The sequence below is a fragment of the Acanthisitta chloris genome, unplaced genomic scaffold (assembly GCF_000695815.1).
Source record: "Acanthisitta chloris isolate BGI_N310 unplaced genomic scaffold, ASM69581v1 scaffold34079, whole genome shotgun sequence".
NCBI lineage: Eukaryota > Metazoa > Chordata > Aves > Passeriformes > Acanthisittidae > Acanthisitta > Acanthisitta chloris.
Genome location: NW_008691452.1, coordinates 1 through 14,616, shown reverse-complemented (window position 1 = coordinate 14,616; position 14,616 = coordinate 1). Strand labels below are relative to the sequence as shown.

The 14,616-nt window shown below is 40.6% G+C and overlaps 2 protein-coding genes across 2 annotated transcripts in view; one reads left to right on the top strand and one right to left on the bottom strand.

Annotated features, from left to right (window-relative positions):
- The window catches only part of COPB2 (coatomer protein complex, subunit beta 2 (beta prime)), a 12,059-nt gene extending 3,229 nt beyond the window's left edge, over positions 1–8,830 (top strand). The window contains exons 5-21 of the mRNA XM_009082231.1: positions 246–392; positions 1,625–1,724; positions 1,861–2,003; positions 2,196–2,395; positions 2,638–2,748; positions 3,016–3,104; positions 3,187–3,293; positions 3,570–3,713; positions 4,406–4,536; positions 4,816–5,023; positions 5,256–5,366; positions 6,163–6,377; positions 6,651–6,743; positions 6,823–7,003; positions 7,114–7,182; positions 8,091–8,180; positions 8,565–8,830. Coding sequence (XP_009080479.1) covers positions 246–392; positions 1,625–1,724; positions 1,861–2,003; positions 2,196–2,395; positions 2,638–2,748; positions 3,016–3,104; positions 3,187–3,293; positions 3,570–3,713; positions 4,406–4,536; positions 4,816–5,023; positions 5,256–5,366; positions 6,163–6,377; positions 6,651–6,743; positions 6,823–7,003; positions 7,114–7,182; positions 8,091–8,180; positions 8,565–8,660 — 2,235 coding nt within the window. The 3' untranslated portion in view covers positions 8,661–8,830. The remainder of the gene's footprint in view (positions 1–245; positions 393–1,624; positions 1,725–1,860; positions 2,004–2,195; positions 2,396–2,637; positions 2,749–3,015; positions 3,105–3,186; positions 3,294–3,569; positions 3,714–4,405; positions 4,537–4,815; positions 5,024–5,255; positions 5,367–6,162; positions 6,378–6,650; positions 6,744–6,822; positions 7,004–7,113; positions 7,183–8,090; positions 8,181–8,564) is intronic.
- A 561-nt stretch (positions 8,831–9,391) lies between these two features.
- On the bottom strand, positions 9,392–14,594 carry MRPS22 (mitochondrial ribosomal protein S22; the record flags this gene model as incomplete). The annotated part of the gene is made up of 7 exons (XM_009082230.1): positions 9,392–9,558; positions 9,828–9,936; positions 10,517–10,662; positions 12,022–12,105; positions 12,563–12,706; positions 13,856–14,020; positions 14,418–14,594. Coding segments are annotated over 7 exons (918 nt in total), but the record flags the coding sequence as incomplete, so codon positions are not given.
- Positions 14,595–14,616: the final 22 nt, after the last annotated feature.

The following is a 14,616-nucleotide window of genomic DNA, read 5'->3' as shown; positions in this document are numbered from 1 at the left end:
ACACAATATCAGTATATTGGGTGTAAAAAGCCAGTTTTGATTCCATATATCCTCAGATGTTGAGATTAGCTGCACATAAATGTTGATTTCATGTGATAAACATGAGACAGTAGCACATATATCTACACTCGATTCACTTTGTGCCCTCATTTAACATGGGATTTGTTGTTCATTTGATGTAATGATGCAGAGGATTGATAACTACACGTGTTTAGGTGTTCTGTTGGGGTTTTTTTTCTGGGAAGGTGTGGCAGCTTGGATCTTCTTCACCCAACTTCACTTTGGAAGGCCATGAGAAGGGAGTGAACTGCATTGACTACTACAGCGGTGGCGACAAGCCGTACCTCATCTCGGGGGCCGATGACAGGCTGGTCAAGATCTGGGACTACCAGGTATGTGTTCAACCCCTCCTAACCCTTTGTGCAGGCTGCCATAGCAGAACCAGCAGTGGCTAGAAAAAGAGGAAAAATATTTGAATACATCCAGATTTTCCTTGGAAAGAAGGAAGTGGGGGGGAATGTTTCATTACATCTATTGAAGGAAAAAATGTGTTCACCCTTGAGGAAACCTGTTGTGAATTTAACTAATCTCAAAGTTGATTCATTAAATTAAAATTGACATAAGGTATATATTGTTAGCATTAGGTTTTTTCTTGTAACCTATTAACCCCTGCCTTTTGGGCTTCATGTTTGTGGATTAAGGTGCTCCTCTGTTACATTCAAGTGTCAGTATTGTTCATGTATCAAATCATTCCATCCTCTCATTTCTTGTTCTTTTTTTCCCTTTTTTCTTTATTGCTTTCCCTCCTTTTTCATCTTACGCACATTTACACAGACACATGTGTACATGCAGACACCTGCATGCTTGACAGGAGTCATTAGGTGACCTGTTTGAACACTCTACAGGAAAGAGAGCTCAAATCCAGGGATTCAGTTTTATTTCTGGACCTTAGAACTCATGAGTTCTTCCTGTGTACGAGTCTATGAATGGCCAGAAGGGCAAGACAGAAGCTGTTAGGTGGTTGTTCAAGCATATTGCCCTAGGGTAAATCCAAGCCCAGAAGTTGATGTTAGTTCTGTTACTGTTACAATGACTGTTACACAGCAGTGCTTCCAATTTTGCCATCATGTATCGCTGCAGCCATCAGTTACATAGTCCAGGCTTAGTTATCTCAAGCAGAGTAGCCTTTTCTTTCACAAGTGTGTGGCTGAACATTCTTAATAAAGGCAGTATTAGATCTCTCTTCACCTGTAATTAGGTTCACATAGCTGCTTTCTTCTGCCTTTTTTTTTGTAGTGATCTTCTTGCTTTGATCTGTTGTGCTGTGCAGCACTGAGAAAGCACATTTGCTAGGCAGAAACCCATCTGAAAATTGAGGAAAAAATGCTGTGTCAAGGGAAATAAATATTTTCTTCTGGGCAGGAGAAATTGACTCAATACAATCCTGGTTTTAATATGCTAATGCTGTTATTTAAGCATCTTGGAAATAAATGGAACAAATCCAGAGAAACATGTTTTCAGATAAATTTTGGATTTGAGGACTTTTTTTTCTTTTAAGAAATGAAGGTTAAAACATAGCAATGTGTCCATTAGCTGTGCCTGTACTTCTTGTTTTCTTTTCCAGAATAAAACCTGTGTCCAAACCCTGGAAGGACATGCTCAGAATGTGTCATGTGTCAGCTTCCATCCCGAACTGCCCATCATCATCACAGGCTCAGAAGATGGTAATTCTGTGTTTTATGATGTAGAAAGGACAGGGAGAGAACTGCTGGGAGAACTCTTGTTGTGGTGGGGCTGCACAACTCCCGTGCTGGCTCTGAGGAGAGGTGAAAAGCATCCATGTCTTTGCTCTTCCCACAGGCACCGTGCGCATTTGGCACTCGAGCACTTACCGCCTGGAGAGCACCCTGAACTATGGCATGGAGAGGGTGTGGTGTGTGGCCAGCCTGAGAGGCTCCAATAATGTGGCTTTGGGATATGATGAAGGCAGCATTATCGTTAAGGTATACACTTCAGGGTTTGAAATGAGAAATGGTGATTCACCACTGTCCAGTTTTCAACTGATTTCTGCCATTCTGGCATTTTAGTTGGCATTTTTAGGCAGAGCTGGGCTGTTTCACTTGGTATTTTCAACTGAAAAGAGAATCAACAATGTATTTTTTCTATCTGCTAACTTCTTACACTATGCCTTCTAGCTTGGTCGTGAAGAACCTGCCATGTCCATGGATGCAAATGGAAAAATTATTTGGGCTAAGCATTCAGAAGTCCAACAGGCTAACTTGAAAGCTATGGGAGATGCTGAAATCAAAGATGGAGAGAGATTGCCACTGGCTGTGAAGGATATGGGGAGCTGTGAAATATATCCTCAAACAATTCAGCACAACCCTAACGGACGGTAATACATGTTGGAACAAAATACCTAAAGCATTTCTGATTTCTCTGGTGAAGAACAGTTGGATCAGAGCCAGGCACCAAAATCAGTGACGCTCTGTACGCTGTAAATCAGAGTAATGCTCTTCCCCTGCCTTTGTAGTGATTATATTGGGCATGGGGGTCTTTCAGATAATTTGCCTTCTTGGATGATGGCAGTTACACTGAACACAGATATCTGACAAGTGCATCTTCCTCATGCTGCAGGTTCGTGGTGGTGTGTGGTGATGGTGAATACATCATCTACACAGCTATGGCTCTGAGAAACAAGAGCTTTGGTTCTGCGCAGGAGTTTGTATGGGCACACGATTCTTCAGAGTAAGTGTTGCAGATTTTCTTTGTACTAAATTTCCTGCTGCTAGTTTCCAGGGCATGCAAACAGTAAACTTGCCTGAAGACTAAAACCTGTGTGGATAATGAACTTTCAATAATTGTCCTGCTTTTAAATTTTCTCTTTGTAGCACTTTTCTGGTTTTAGAAGATAACTCAAATGCAGTTGTTTTGTAGCAGATTATGATTTAGTAATTTGTTACTTTGGAAACTGAATAATTGGGTTTTTTGTCTTACAATTTAATCTCTATTTAGATATGCAATCAGGGAGAGCAACAGTGTTGTAAAGATATTTAAGAATTTCAAAGAGAAGAAGTCATTCAAACCTGATTTTGGAGCAGAAGGTAAGTATTTCCTTTTAAAAGAGATACGTTGGTGCAATATTCTGCACAACTGTGGATTTCTTCCACCTTTATTTTCTTGCAGGCATCTATGGTGGCTTTCTGTTAGGAGTCAGATCTGTTAATGGCTTAGCATTCTATGACTGGGAAAACACAGAACTCATTCGCAGGATTGAAATTCAGCCCAAACATGTAAGTTTCTAGATGGAACTGAAGATATTTACCTGTGTTTACTGATTTCTGTTGGTTTTTACTAAACTGCTGATGTTGTTGAATGAAGCCAAGCTGTCAGTAATAAACTAGTAACTTAATTTCATTATCTCAATCATGTAGCAGATGGGAAAAAAATCTCTGTATGTGTCTTCTCAGGTCCTAAACTTCTTGTTAGTATATTTTAATCTTAATTTATCCATCCTCCTTTCTTAGCCTGGGGTGTCTAAAACTGTGCTCTTGTTGGTTCTGATACAGATTTTCTGGTCTGACTCGGGTGAGCTTGTGTGCATTGCCACAGAAGAATCATTCTTCATTCTGAAATACCTGTCAGAGAAAGTTGCAGCAGCCCAAGAAACACATGAAGGTGTCACTGAAGATGGAATTGAAGATGCCTTTGAGGTAACTTCTATTTTAAAAGTGGAATAAGATTGGAGATGGTAGAAGCAAGTCTTCCCATAGTGTAGCAAACTTAGTCCTTCACATAGTCCTATTTATGTTTTAGGTTCCAGGCCACTGAGTCCCACACACACATCTGCCTCAGGAACACTGTTAAGTCATTTTCTTTGGGTTCCTGAGCAGTTATCCCTGTTTGAATCCCAGCATAACAGACCTTGATGCCTGCATTTCTCTTCACTCATCTGTTTACCATTTTCAGAGTTGCCAAGATGGTTTTTACAACATGCTTTTGGGTCATAGCTTAAACTTTCTTCCTGCGACTTACAAGTTTTGAAATGTTATTCAAGTTTTGAGAAGATGTAGAAAAAATCTCATTCTGTGAAATGTCAGAAACGAAAATTTCAGAGGGAAAGTTATCTTTGATTGTCTTGCTTAATGCTTAATTTGGTGCTTGTTTTCTAGTTTGATAGTTGGTTTAGTTAAGAATTAAGGTAGAGATTTCATATGTAACAGCATTTTTGTAAATCTAAACCCATTATTTACATACTTTAAATCTGCATCTAAACTTAGTTTTGCAACTTTCCCAATCATTTACTTAAGTATAGGATATGAAATATCACTGCAAAATGCAGTAGTCCTTCTGCTCCCTTGAAGTACCTTTTTATGTATCTACTGAAACCAATCTTCCTTTGCAGGTTCTTGGGGAGATTCAGGAGATTGTGAAAACAGGTTTGTGGGTCGGTGACTGCTTTATTTACACCAGTTCTGTGAACAGACTCAACTACTATGTGGGAGGAGAAATTGTCACTATTGCCCATTTAGACAGGTAAGTTGCTGTTTCGGGTTATAAGCAAGTGTTAAAGGTTCTTGCAGTGAAGTAAACCTTGTCACCTGTTTGCTGTGCATTACATTAGCATGGCAGGTAAGAACAAGTTGTATGTTCTGAGGCAGTAAAGCAGTCCTGAAGGGAATAAACAGTGCACATCTAGTAAAAGTAGATTATCTTATGTGAGTATTCTTGCTACTGTAAGAATTACTGGAGGGTTTCTTACAGACTGTTTTGTAGTAGATCTGTTGCAGATGAAAATTCTTTGTTTTGTTTCAGAACAATGTATCTTCTGGGGTATATCCCTAAGGACAACCGACTTTATTTGGGTGATAAAGAGCTAAACATTGTTAGCTACTCTTTGCTGGTCTCAGTGCTTGAGTATCAAACTGCTGTGATGAGGAGAGATTTCGGCATGGCTGACAAAGTTCTTCCCACAATTCCAAAGGAACAGAGAACCAGAGTTGCACATTTTCTTGAAAAACAGGCAAGAAAACTACTTCTTAGTTATGAAACTAAATAAATCAGTCAATTCACATTTTTACATGTTTGCTAAGCAAAACCCAATTGTGTTATCTGTAAGCATAAAGTCTTGTTAATTATCTCTGTTTGTTTGAGAATGCTGTAATCTCCTGTTCAGGGTGTTTTTGTTCAAATGTTTAGGATTCTGTGTGACCTGACAGGTTCCCACCTAACCTCACTTTCACATTTTATTTTAGGGCTTCAAACAACAAGCTCTTGCAGTATCTACAGACCCAGAGCACCGTTTTGAACTTGCTCTTCAACTTGGAGAATTAAAAATAGCTTATCAGCTTGCAGTGGAAGCAGAGGTAAATATCTAATTTTTGGTGCTTGATACTGATTCTAGGTAGTAGTGTCAATCTGAGAGGCCCCCTAACAAAGGCCAGTGGTGTGTAGGGATGCAGTACAACTCTCTGAACATAATATAAATGCTTCCAACTCCTTTGATGGAGCTGTTCTGCAATTCAAAGGCATCTGAGGTGTGGGATGAGGTCAGAAGAATGTTGTCTGCTCAAAAAGCTACAGAAACTCCTGGAGAACACAAAACTTGAGCCAAGAACCAAGCCTTAATCTCCAGTATTTCACAGTGAGGGGAGGACACGGCTGAAGCCTCTAGGCCTTTGTTCCATCCAGCCTTGGCAAACTTAGACTACACTAGAGGGGCTGGAAGGCAGTGATTTGTCCCTTAGCCATTATTCAGGGAGTTGATCTCAGTTCCTGCTGTAAAATAGTAGTTAGTGATAAGGAATGTTAACTTAGTTACAGACAGAAATGCCTTTCTGCATTCTACAGGTTAACTTGGGAGCTGTAAGAGATTGTTACCGTTTAAATTTCCAAAGTATTCCTACCCCCCACACACACACACGTTTATATCATGTAATGGTGTGGCTGCGTAATGATCTGCTCATAACATTCACTGTGTCATGCTGTGAAGCTACAGTAATCACAGCATCTCAAAGAGAAGTACAGTGATAAGAGACAACACCTTCACAAGTAAAGTTACATTTTCATATTGAGTGCTCTGAAAATCTTCAACTGCTGTTCAAAACTGTGAGTGGTTTGGGTTTTTTTATTTCCCTCTCTCTCCCCTTTCTGCACAATTAGTCAGAACAGAAATGGAAGCAGCTTGCAGAGCTTGCCATCAGTAAATGCCAGTTTGGCTTAGCCCAGGAGTGTCTCCACCATGCACAAGACTACGGAGGATTGCTGCTCCTGGCCACAGCCTCGGGAAATGCCAACATGGTCAACAAGCTGGCTGAAGGTGCAGAAAAAGATGGCAAGAATAATGTGGCATTTATGAGCTACTTCCTGCAGGGAAAGTAAGTAGCAAACAAAGATATTCTGATTGTTCTGTTCTGCTTTCTCAAGAACCTCAGGTTCTTCAAGAGGTTAACTACAGATAACCAGTTCATGGAGAAAGATGGTGGCAGGTACCTTCTCAGAAAAGCTGACTGTATTGTGTGATGGCTGCCAGATTTAAAATCTGAAATGAGAGCACTTATATTAATGAAACAGAATAAATTGCTGATCCGATACAAGAATTTGTCTTTATCAAATTTACTGCTTAAAAATCACATTTTAAAATCTTTTAGGATTGATTCATGTTTGGAGCTCCTGATTAAAACTGGGCGTCTCCCAGAAGCTGCTTTCCTTGCACGGACCTATTTGCCAAGCCAAGTGTCAAGGTAATCCCCAAGCATCTGCAGAGCATGAGGAGTGGTGTTAAAATGAGCTGTCTATAACCAATGTGGTTTGCATCTCCAGGGTGGTTAAACTGTGGAGGGAGAATCTCTCTAAAGTCAATCAAAAAGCTGCTGAGTCCCTTGCTGATCCTACAGAATATGAAAATCTTTTCCCTGGATTAAAGGAAGCTTTTGTGGCTGAAGAGTTTGTTAAACAAAGTCTTGCTGCCTTGAGGCCAGCCAGGGAGTACCCTCTGGTCACTGTAAGTGGGATATTTTGTTGTCTCTAGAAGAAAAACATTCAGTGCTGTGTAAAATCAGCTTTAAGCAAGTTATGGCAACATTATACATGTTTTGGTGTTTTTACATTTAGCCAAATGAAGAAAGAAACTTACTTGAAGAAGCAAAAGGATTTGAGCCTTCTGGAATAATGGCATCTCAGGTCAGTGTTACTGCTAAGTGATGAATTCTGACAGACAACTTTGCTCTTGGATACTAGTATCTACCTTGGAGAATATTTCACCAATAATGGACAAATTATTGCTCTTACTGGTTTGACTGTAAGCACTGCAGCTGAGTTCCATGTTCTTCTGCCTCATATGCTTCTTAATCTACATCTGTAACTACTACTGACTTGACTGTGAAATTACTATGCTTCCTTACCTTCACAGTGTTATTCTAGAGTCTTTCCATTGAATTTATCCTACAGAAACAAATTTCAATTGCCCATACAAACAAATGTTAGAAGTATATCTTTGTATTCACCTTATGATTGCATAGAAACACTTAAACCACAGTTGTCTTCCACAGCTGAGGCTGAATAGGGGAAGTTTTGTAGGAGATAATTACAGAATTAATCTACATCCAGTAAACGGAATAATACCATTACCATGTAGTGGTACTAACTGATAATTATCTTAATATAAAACTTGTGCAGCAGTGAGGAGAATGAAGGGTTAAACCATTATAGGCTATGGAACACCAAGCCCAGCAACAGGAGGAAGATTTGCTGATACAGTCTCAACCTAATCTCTCTCCTGCTGAGGACCTTGAAAAATCACTTTCTACCAGCACTTCAGTATTTGAAATGAACTGATGCTTTCTACACGTTGTTTTCACTTGAGCAGTTCCATCATTAACTGCTTCAAGTCAACTGGGGAGGGAAATGGTAGTTTCCAATGAAGTGAAGAATAGAAGCCTTACTGGCAGTGAAAATGTGGCTCAAGAATTATTGAAGGAAACTCTGAAAGAGAACCACAGGGAAAGGGGGACTATAGGTCTGCTGTTGTTTACTTGCTTTTGTTGAAAGAATTTAAATTCAATGAACTTAAGGAATTGCTTTGTCATTAGAAGGCTGAAGACCCAGTTCCACCTCCTAAACAAGAAGTCATGAACCCAGTTTTGCAGAATTCTGATACACTTCCAACAAGAGAGCAAAAGGTACCAAAACATTTTTATGAAGGAAAGTACAAGCACCAAATTAATTTAACATGAAAGACTTCAGTTAATAATGTGATTCAACAAAGCTACTGGAAAATGTCACTGTTAATAGACCCTGACAGCTTAGGCCTAGTACCTGCATGGATTCCTTGGATCCCTTCCTGTTGTATGGAGAAACTGTACAGAGTAACAGAGCAGTTTAACAGCCTGGTGGGATTACAAAGGTGAAGTTCAAGCACAGATGGTCAGAATACAGGGAAAAGGTGCAGCTGGTGAGAGATGCTTTCTTACCTAGGAAATAGCTTACTTTAGTACTCATGTTCCACCCAGCTATTTGCAGAATGATCCATCATATAACCTGCTAAGGTGTTTTTTTTTCCCTAGACACTGCTGGACTTGGAAGATGACTTAGATAACTTGGATCTTGAGGACATTGATACCACAGATATCAATTTGGATGAAGAAATCTTAGATGAGTGAACATCATTTTTTAGATGACCAAATCAGTTACTCCAAACAAAGGAATGAAGTTCTGTGGACTATGGCGCTCCAAGTTATTTTGATTTTCATACCAAGTGGACCATGTACATGTAGAAGTGTAGATCCAGGAACTGTACAAAGAGAATCAGCTCCCAGTATGCTGAAATTCAGGATGATGTAGATGTGCTCCTCCGTGTACTAAAAAAAGTTTGCATTTATCAAGCAATTGAATAAATCCTTTTAAACATTCTACTCAGTTCTCCATTTACTAGTGATTCTTCTCAGAGTGGTGTAATTCTTAAGACTAACCCAACTTCAGTAATGTATATTACAGGTACTTGAAACAGGAGCAGAGTAGCTGAACATCAGGATTTTAACCTGACTTCTCTCAGCATATACACTTAGGCATATGGTTGTCTTCACTGTGCTACTTACGCTGTAGCTGGTAACAAGCAGTAGCTCAGTTATTCTTTCAGACACCACTTTTAGCTAAGAGATCTAAGAGGGCAGTAACACATCTTAAGGGTTGGACCCTTGCCTAAAGGAAGCTGTCCCTTCAGTAAGTAGAACTAATTGTGGGCAATTCCTTAGATTCAAGATGTAATCACATAAAAATTTAACTTCAGGTATGATGTCGTAGTGACTGTTGTAAGTGCATTTATAGAACTTTTCAAAATACCTAACTGCTGCAGCTATTCTTACATCTTTTAGTGAAAAGCACTCCAGAACAGTCAGTTTAAAGTATTTATTGTGGAATCCTGTACAGAGAATGTTTACAGACTTAAAACTTGTGCTGAGGCTTACTTCATGAAGCTGTAGAAGTAGCCATTGCTTCCTCATAAGCCTGCAGGGCCAGCTGGATGTAGCCTTCTCTCTGGGATTCTGTTTTTGCAAATACCTGCAAACAAGGCAGGAGGGAGATTAATGTACAGTGAACAGCAGAGTTCCATAATGAGATTTCATCATGCCAGAGGCACATCAGCCACACAGAATCGAAATCCTGGGGCAGGTATAGACAGAGTTTTAAAAAAATCCGACACAGCATGCACAACTGTTCTAGTTAAATAGCTGCTGCTTAAGGTGAGGAGAAATTTAAACTCCTGACGGGTTCTGCTGTTTAAAAGCTTTCTCTTCTGTAGTTAAGTAGCTTAAAGCACAAAAGCCTACCTTGATCAGATCAACTCCTTGAAGTTTCCCTTCTGTAGCTTCTTTGGCTGACTGACATTCAGGATGAAGCATGTGATACAGTGTAATTAAACTTGTAGCATCATCTAGCCTGAACAAATAAAAGACCCAAATAAATTTGTAGCAATTAAGAGTACTTAAAGTATATTTTATGAGGTACTTTGCACACCACAGGCTGCCATAAACTTCTGTCACTTGAATAGGCATCCCATCATCTATTGCCATGGCAAGGAAGACCAGGAGCACATGCACACCAAGCAACAGCAATCAATCCACTTAAAAGTGAAAGTGTATCTATGTGTTCCTAAGCTACTTAGGAATTGTTTTAAACCCCAGAGTGTGTCAACCCTATCAGCCAAAATTGAGCTCAGTAGTGCTGAAGTGTTAGGCTTTAGGATCAGCACTGCCCAGAGCTGAACGCATTCTGACAATTACATGGGAAACAAAAATAAAAACCCAACAACTACAAAAGGCTAATTTCTGCAGAAAACTAGTTTAATACCCTACAACTTTCATGAACTGCAGCTGGTGCTTCAATATAGCTAAAAGCACCTATCTAGCTAACAGAGCTAGCCTAACATTCCATGCAGATTAAAAATACTGGTTTTGTTTTCCAGCACTGCTATTTGTTGTTAGATAAGCAGAATTAGTACGTGACAAACACTACTTACAAGTCTCTGTTGATCATATCTATGAGTAAGCCATCTGTTTTCTTTCTGCTGACCAGATACCACACCATTCCTCCAAAGTGCCTTGTTGACCTGAGCAGGTCATACTTGCCATGTTTGTCAATGTCATCATATGTCCGGTGATGGACCTGTGCACACAAAAGGTTTCAGTTCCATTAACTGGAGCTCACTGACAGTTATAATTCAGGGTAACACTGAGTCAGCCCAGTTCTTAGTACTTACAGAATCAATTAGGTTGGAAAAGACCTCTAAGATCATCAAGTGCAACCTATGACCTAACACCACCCTGTCAGCTAGACCATGGCACTAAGCGCCACGTCCAGTCTCTCCTTAAACACCTCCAGGGGCAGTGACTCCACCACCTCCCTCAGGCACAGACATCTTGATGGTAAAAGGAAGCTGAATACCAGCTATGTCCTGAACATTTGGGGAGGGAGGGACATAACCTCTGAATCTTAGGCCTTGAGGGGAAGCCGTATGAGGAGTGGCTGAGGTCACTTGGTTTGTTCAGCCTGGAGGAGACTGAGGAGAGACCTCATCACCGTATACAACTTCCTCATAAGGGGCAGCACTGATCTCTCTGGCAACCAGTTACAGGACCCAAGGGAATGGCATGAAGTTGTATCAGGGGAAGTTTAGGTTAGATATTAGAAAAAAGGTTCTTTGCCCAGAGGGTGGTTGTGCACTAGAACAGCTCCCCAGGGCAGTGGTCACAGCCCCAAGCCTGACAGAGCTCAAAAAGCATTTGGACAATGCTCTCAGGCACAGGGTGTGATTCTGGGGATGTCCTGTGCGGGGCCAAGAGTTGGACACAATGATCCTCGTGGATCCCTTCCAACTCTGAATATTCTGTGATTCATTTCACTGCTGTCAAATTGCAACCTCAGGAGAAAAATACTATAGAAAAGAGGTGGAATTTTACTTTGAAGAAAAGGTATCTGCAAAATTGCCTAACAGAAATTACATTTTCTCAAATCACTGAGACTATTATAGTTTAAAGAGAAGTAAACATTTTAAAAGGCAAGTGTAGACTAATACATTCACCAGCAGCTACAGCCATTAACTTTAAACAGTTCAGCTTGAACTGCATTTTTGCAGTGCTCTTGGTGCACTTTGCCTGGTCCTTCCAAGTCCTAACAGAGCAGCTGGCATGACTTCAGCAGCACAACTCTACTCATGGTCACTTACAGGTATTTATGATCAACTCTGGTTTGATACCAAAAATACCTGTATAATGACTATTTTTTGCAAATGTAGTACCTTCCTGTGCTGGTGAAAATTACTTACACAGAATCCTGTTTTTCTCTATGCATAAAAATAAACCCCAAAACTCATCACAAGGATAACCAGTGATCTATATTGGGGGGAAAAAAGAGCATGTGACCAATACCTTTGAACCCCAGATAATACTTATGTTTACAAGACAAACCACTAAAGTTCTTCACTAGTTTGGGCTTTTTTGCTAGAACAATGAAATGTGAACTCACTCTGATATAGTCAGATGAATCTGGCTCAAACTGAGCAATGCACATGTTAAGGAGATCTTCATGACGGTCTTGCTGAAATACATTCTAAAACAACAGTTCAAATTCAGGACTGCATTATTTATCACACCATTCCAACTCTCCAAAATCAAAACCGCAGTCACAACATTCTGTTCTGGGCAACACTTCCAGTGAATATCCCCTTAATCACAAGACACAATGGATACAAGTACAGTAACTGTTGTGATTACATTAATACAGTATTTCTTCTTTCAGAATAAATGTCCAATTTCATCAGTGCATAACAAGTACGTGTAGATTTCTGGTATGACAGAGTATTTACACCTACCCAGGATTTACCTAGCCTTAACCTGGCACTTTATTGCCAGTATTTTAACCAAGTTACAATGATAAGCAATTGTTCCAAGCAGAATTGAGGCAGCTGAACACACACACACACAGAGAACGGCTTATTCAGAATAACTCTGCTCAAAGAGCACAATGAAGTAAAAATTATCAGTTCTCACACCCAGGAAGAGCTTACCCCAAGGTGTTCGTCCTTGAATAACACTGGAGGAATGACCCTGCGCCCTTCTTTGGGGAAGAATATCTGGATCATTCTGTCTCGCTCTTCCCACGTGGCTTTGCGCAACACACCGTTGGGTTCCCTCACCACAATGAAACGTTCCTGAGCACAGAGAAAAAGAAGAACATTATCTCCCAATTTCTCTCTTCACAGCCAGAACCACTGCAAAAAAGACTGATTTGTCAAAGTCCTTCTGTACCTGAACTCACACCACAACGCCAGTCCCTAACTGACTGTTGCTACATGCACGATTCCTCACTTCTGCCTTGGTACCTGCTCATTAAGAGCTACTTTGCACCTTCATTTTACATAATTCTGCATGTGCCTATACCAAAAGCTACAGCTCTGTGAAGTGTAGACAGACAATATAACTCACACCCAGACCAGGGAGTTAGCCTTGCTGCTGGCCTGATTTTAAACATTTAATAACACACAAAATTAAGAACTAAGTGCCTTGCACTTTTTTACCTCTGTTTCAGAGGTGGTTGCTACAATCAAGTTAGGGCAAGTGCAAGGCAAAAAAATACAACAAAGAGAATATATTCAGATCTGTTCAAAGCATAATTGACTTAGAGCAGAAGATGGGAATGTTTGTTGGGACAAAGAAGTGTTCAACACACTGACACAGCAGAATAAACAGCAGGTTCCTGGAGAGAGCTCTCAGACGGAGTAACAAATTGAAGACTGGGCAATTAATTTCACAGGATCATCACTATATGCACATCTGAACCATGGAGACTTCTTGGTTAAGAATTTTTCCAGCCTCTTACTACTGATACTTAAGGACAGCCAAGATATTTCATTATACAAAGAAAACTATCCTTATATTTCACAATTCTATCTGACAACTATTTCTTTCCAGCTTTCCCATGAATTCATTCATCATTTGCTCAGCTTTCCAGCAGATCTCTGCAACTGTGAAGCACCTCCATCTTTTAGCCTCTGTACTAAGTCATCCAATTCCATAGAAAGCTTCTAGGAAGTATGGAAGAGCCCAGCACTCCTGGCATAGCACAAGCATTTGCTTATAAGACAATTAACTAACTACCCCACAGCTTCCCCCCACACCTGCTTTTGAGTACTAGAATGTAGTTTATCATTCTTAGTTCGAAGCATTTCGAAACATGTTTCTCCATTGCCTTGTACCAGACTAAATTTACAGCTCCTCAGCCTTTTTGCAAGCTGATACAACTACATTTTTATTCAAGGTTATTCTGAAAGCGAATTAACACTGTTAACTGTGTTACTTACACGATGTGGTATGGAATAAGTTAAATCTGTAAACACATATTTTGTAGTTTCAGTTCCTTCAAGGCATTTGTCTTCTGCCAAGACATCGTCGATTGGCTTTCGTTCATCCAAAACAGGAGGCATGACTAGCTTTGCTTTAGCCTCCTCAATGGCTTTTCTTGTGGCCTTGAGGGAGGAAAAAAAAGTAGTTTAATTTTACAATGAAAAATATCATCCTACTGGAAAGTTAGCATACAATTTGGGGACAAATATTTTCATTTAGAGAGGTATTTATCTTTTTATTTCCTTCTGCAGTTGAGAAAAAGCAAGACACTAATTCTATCTCCAGGCAGATCACAGAATCATAGAATTTAAGGGCTGGAATGTACCTTACAGGTCATCTAGTCCCAACCCCCTGCCGTGGGCAGGGACACCTCCTCACTAGATCAGGATGCTCAAGGCCTCATCCTGCCTGGCTTTGAACAGTCCCAGGGTCAGGGCAGCCAGCACGTCCCCTGCTCAGACCGTCAGAGGCTTTTTGCTAAAACCAACACTTACTTCCGAAGGAAGCAGAGCAGCCTACCTCTTTCAGCTGAGCTTCAGTCATGAGCTTGTACTGCGGCGGCTTCAGCTCCTTCTTCACGGGCCGGAACACCTTGTGCAGGTCCAGCCCCGTCATTTTGTACAGCAGCGTTTGCACCGCCTCATCCGTGAAGGCAGGCTTGGGCGCGGGGCCCGGCCCGGCGGCCTGTCCTCCTGCGGGGCGACAGCATATACTGAGA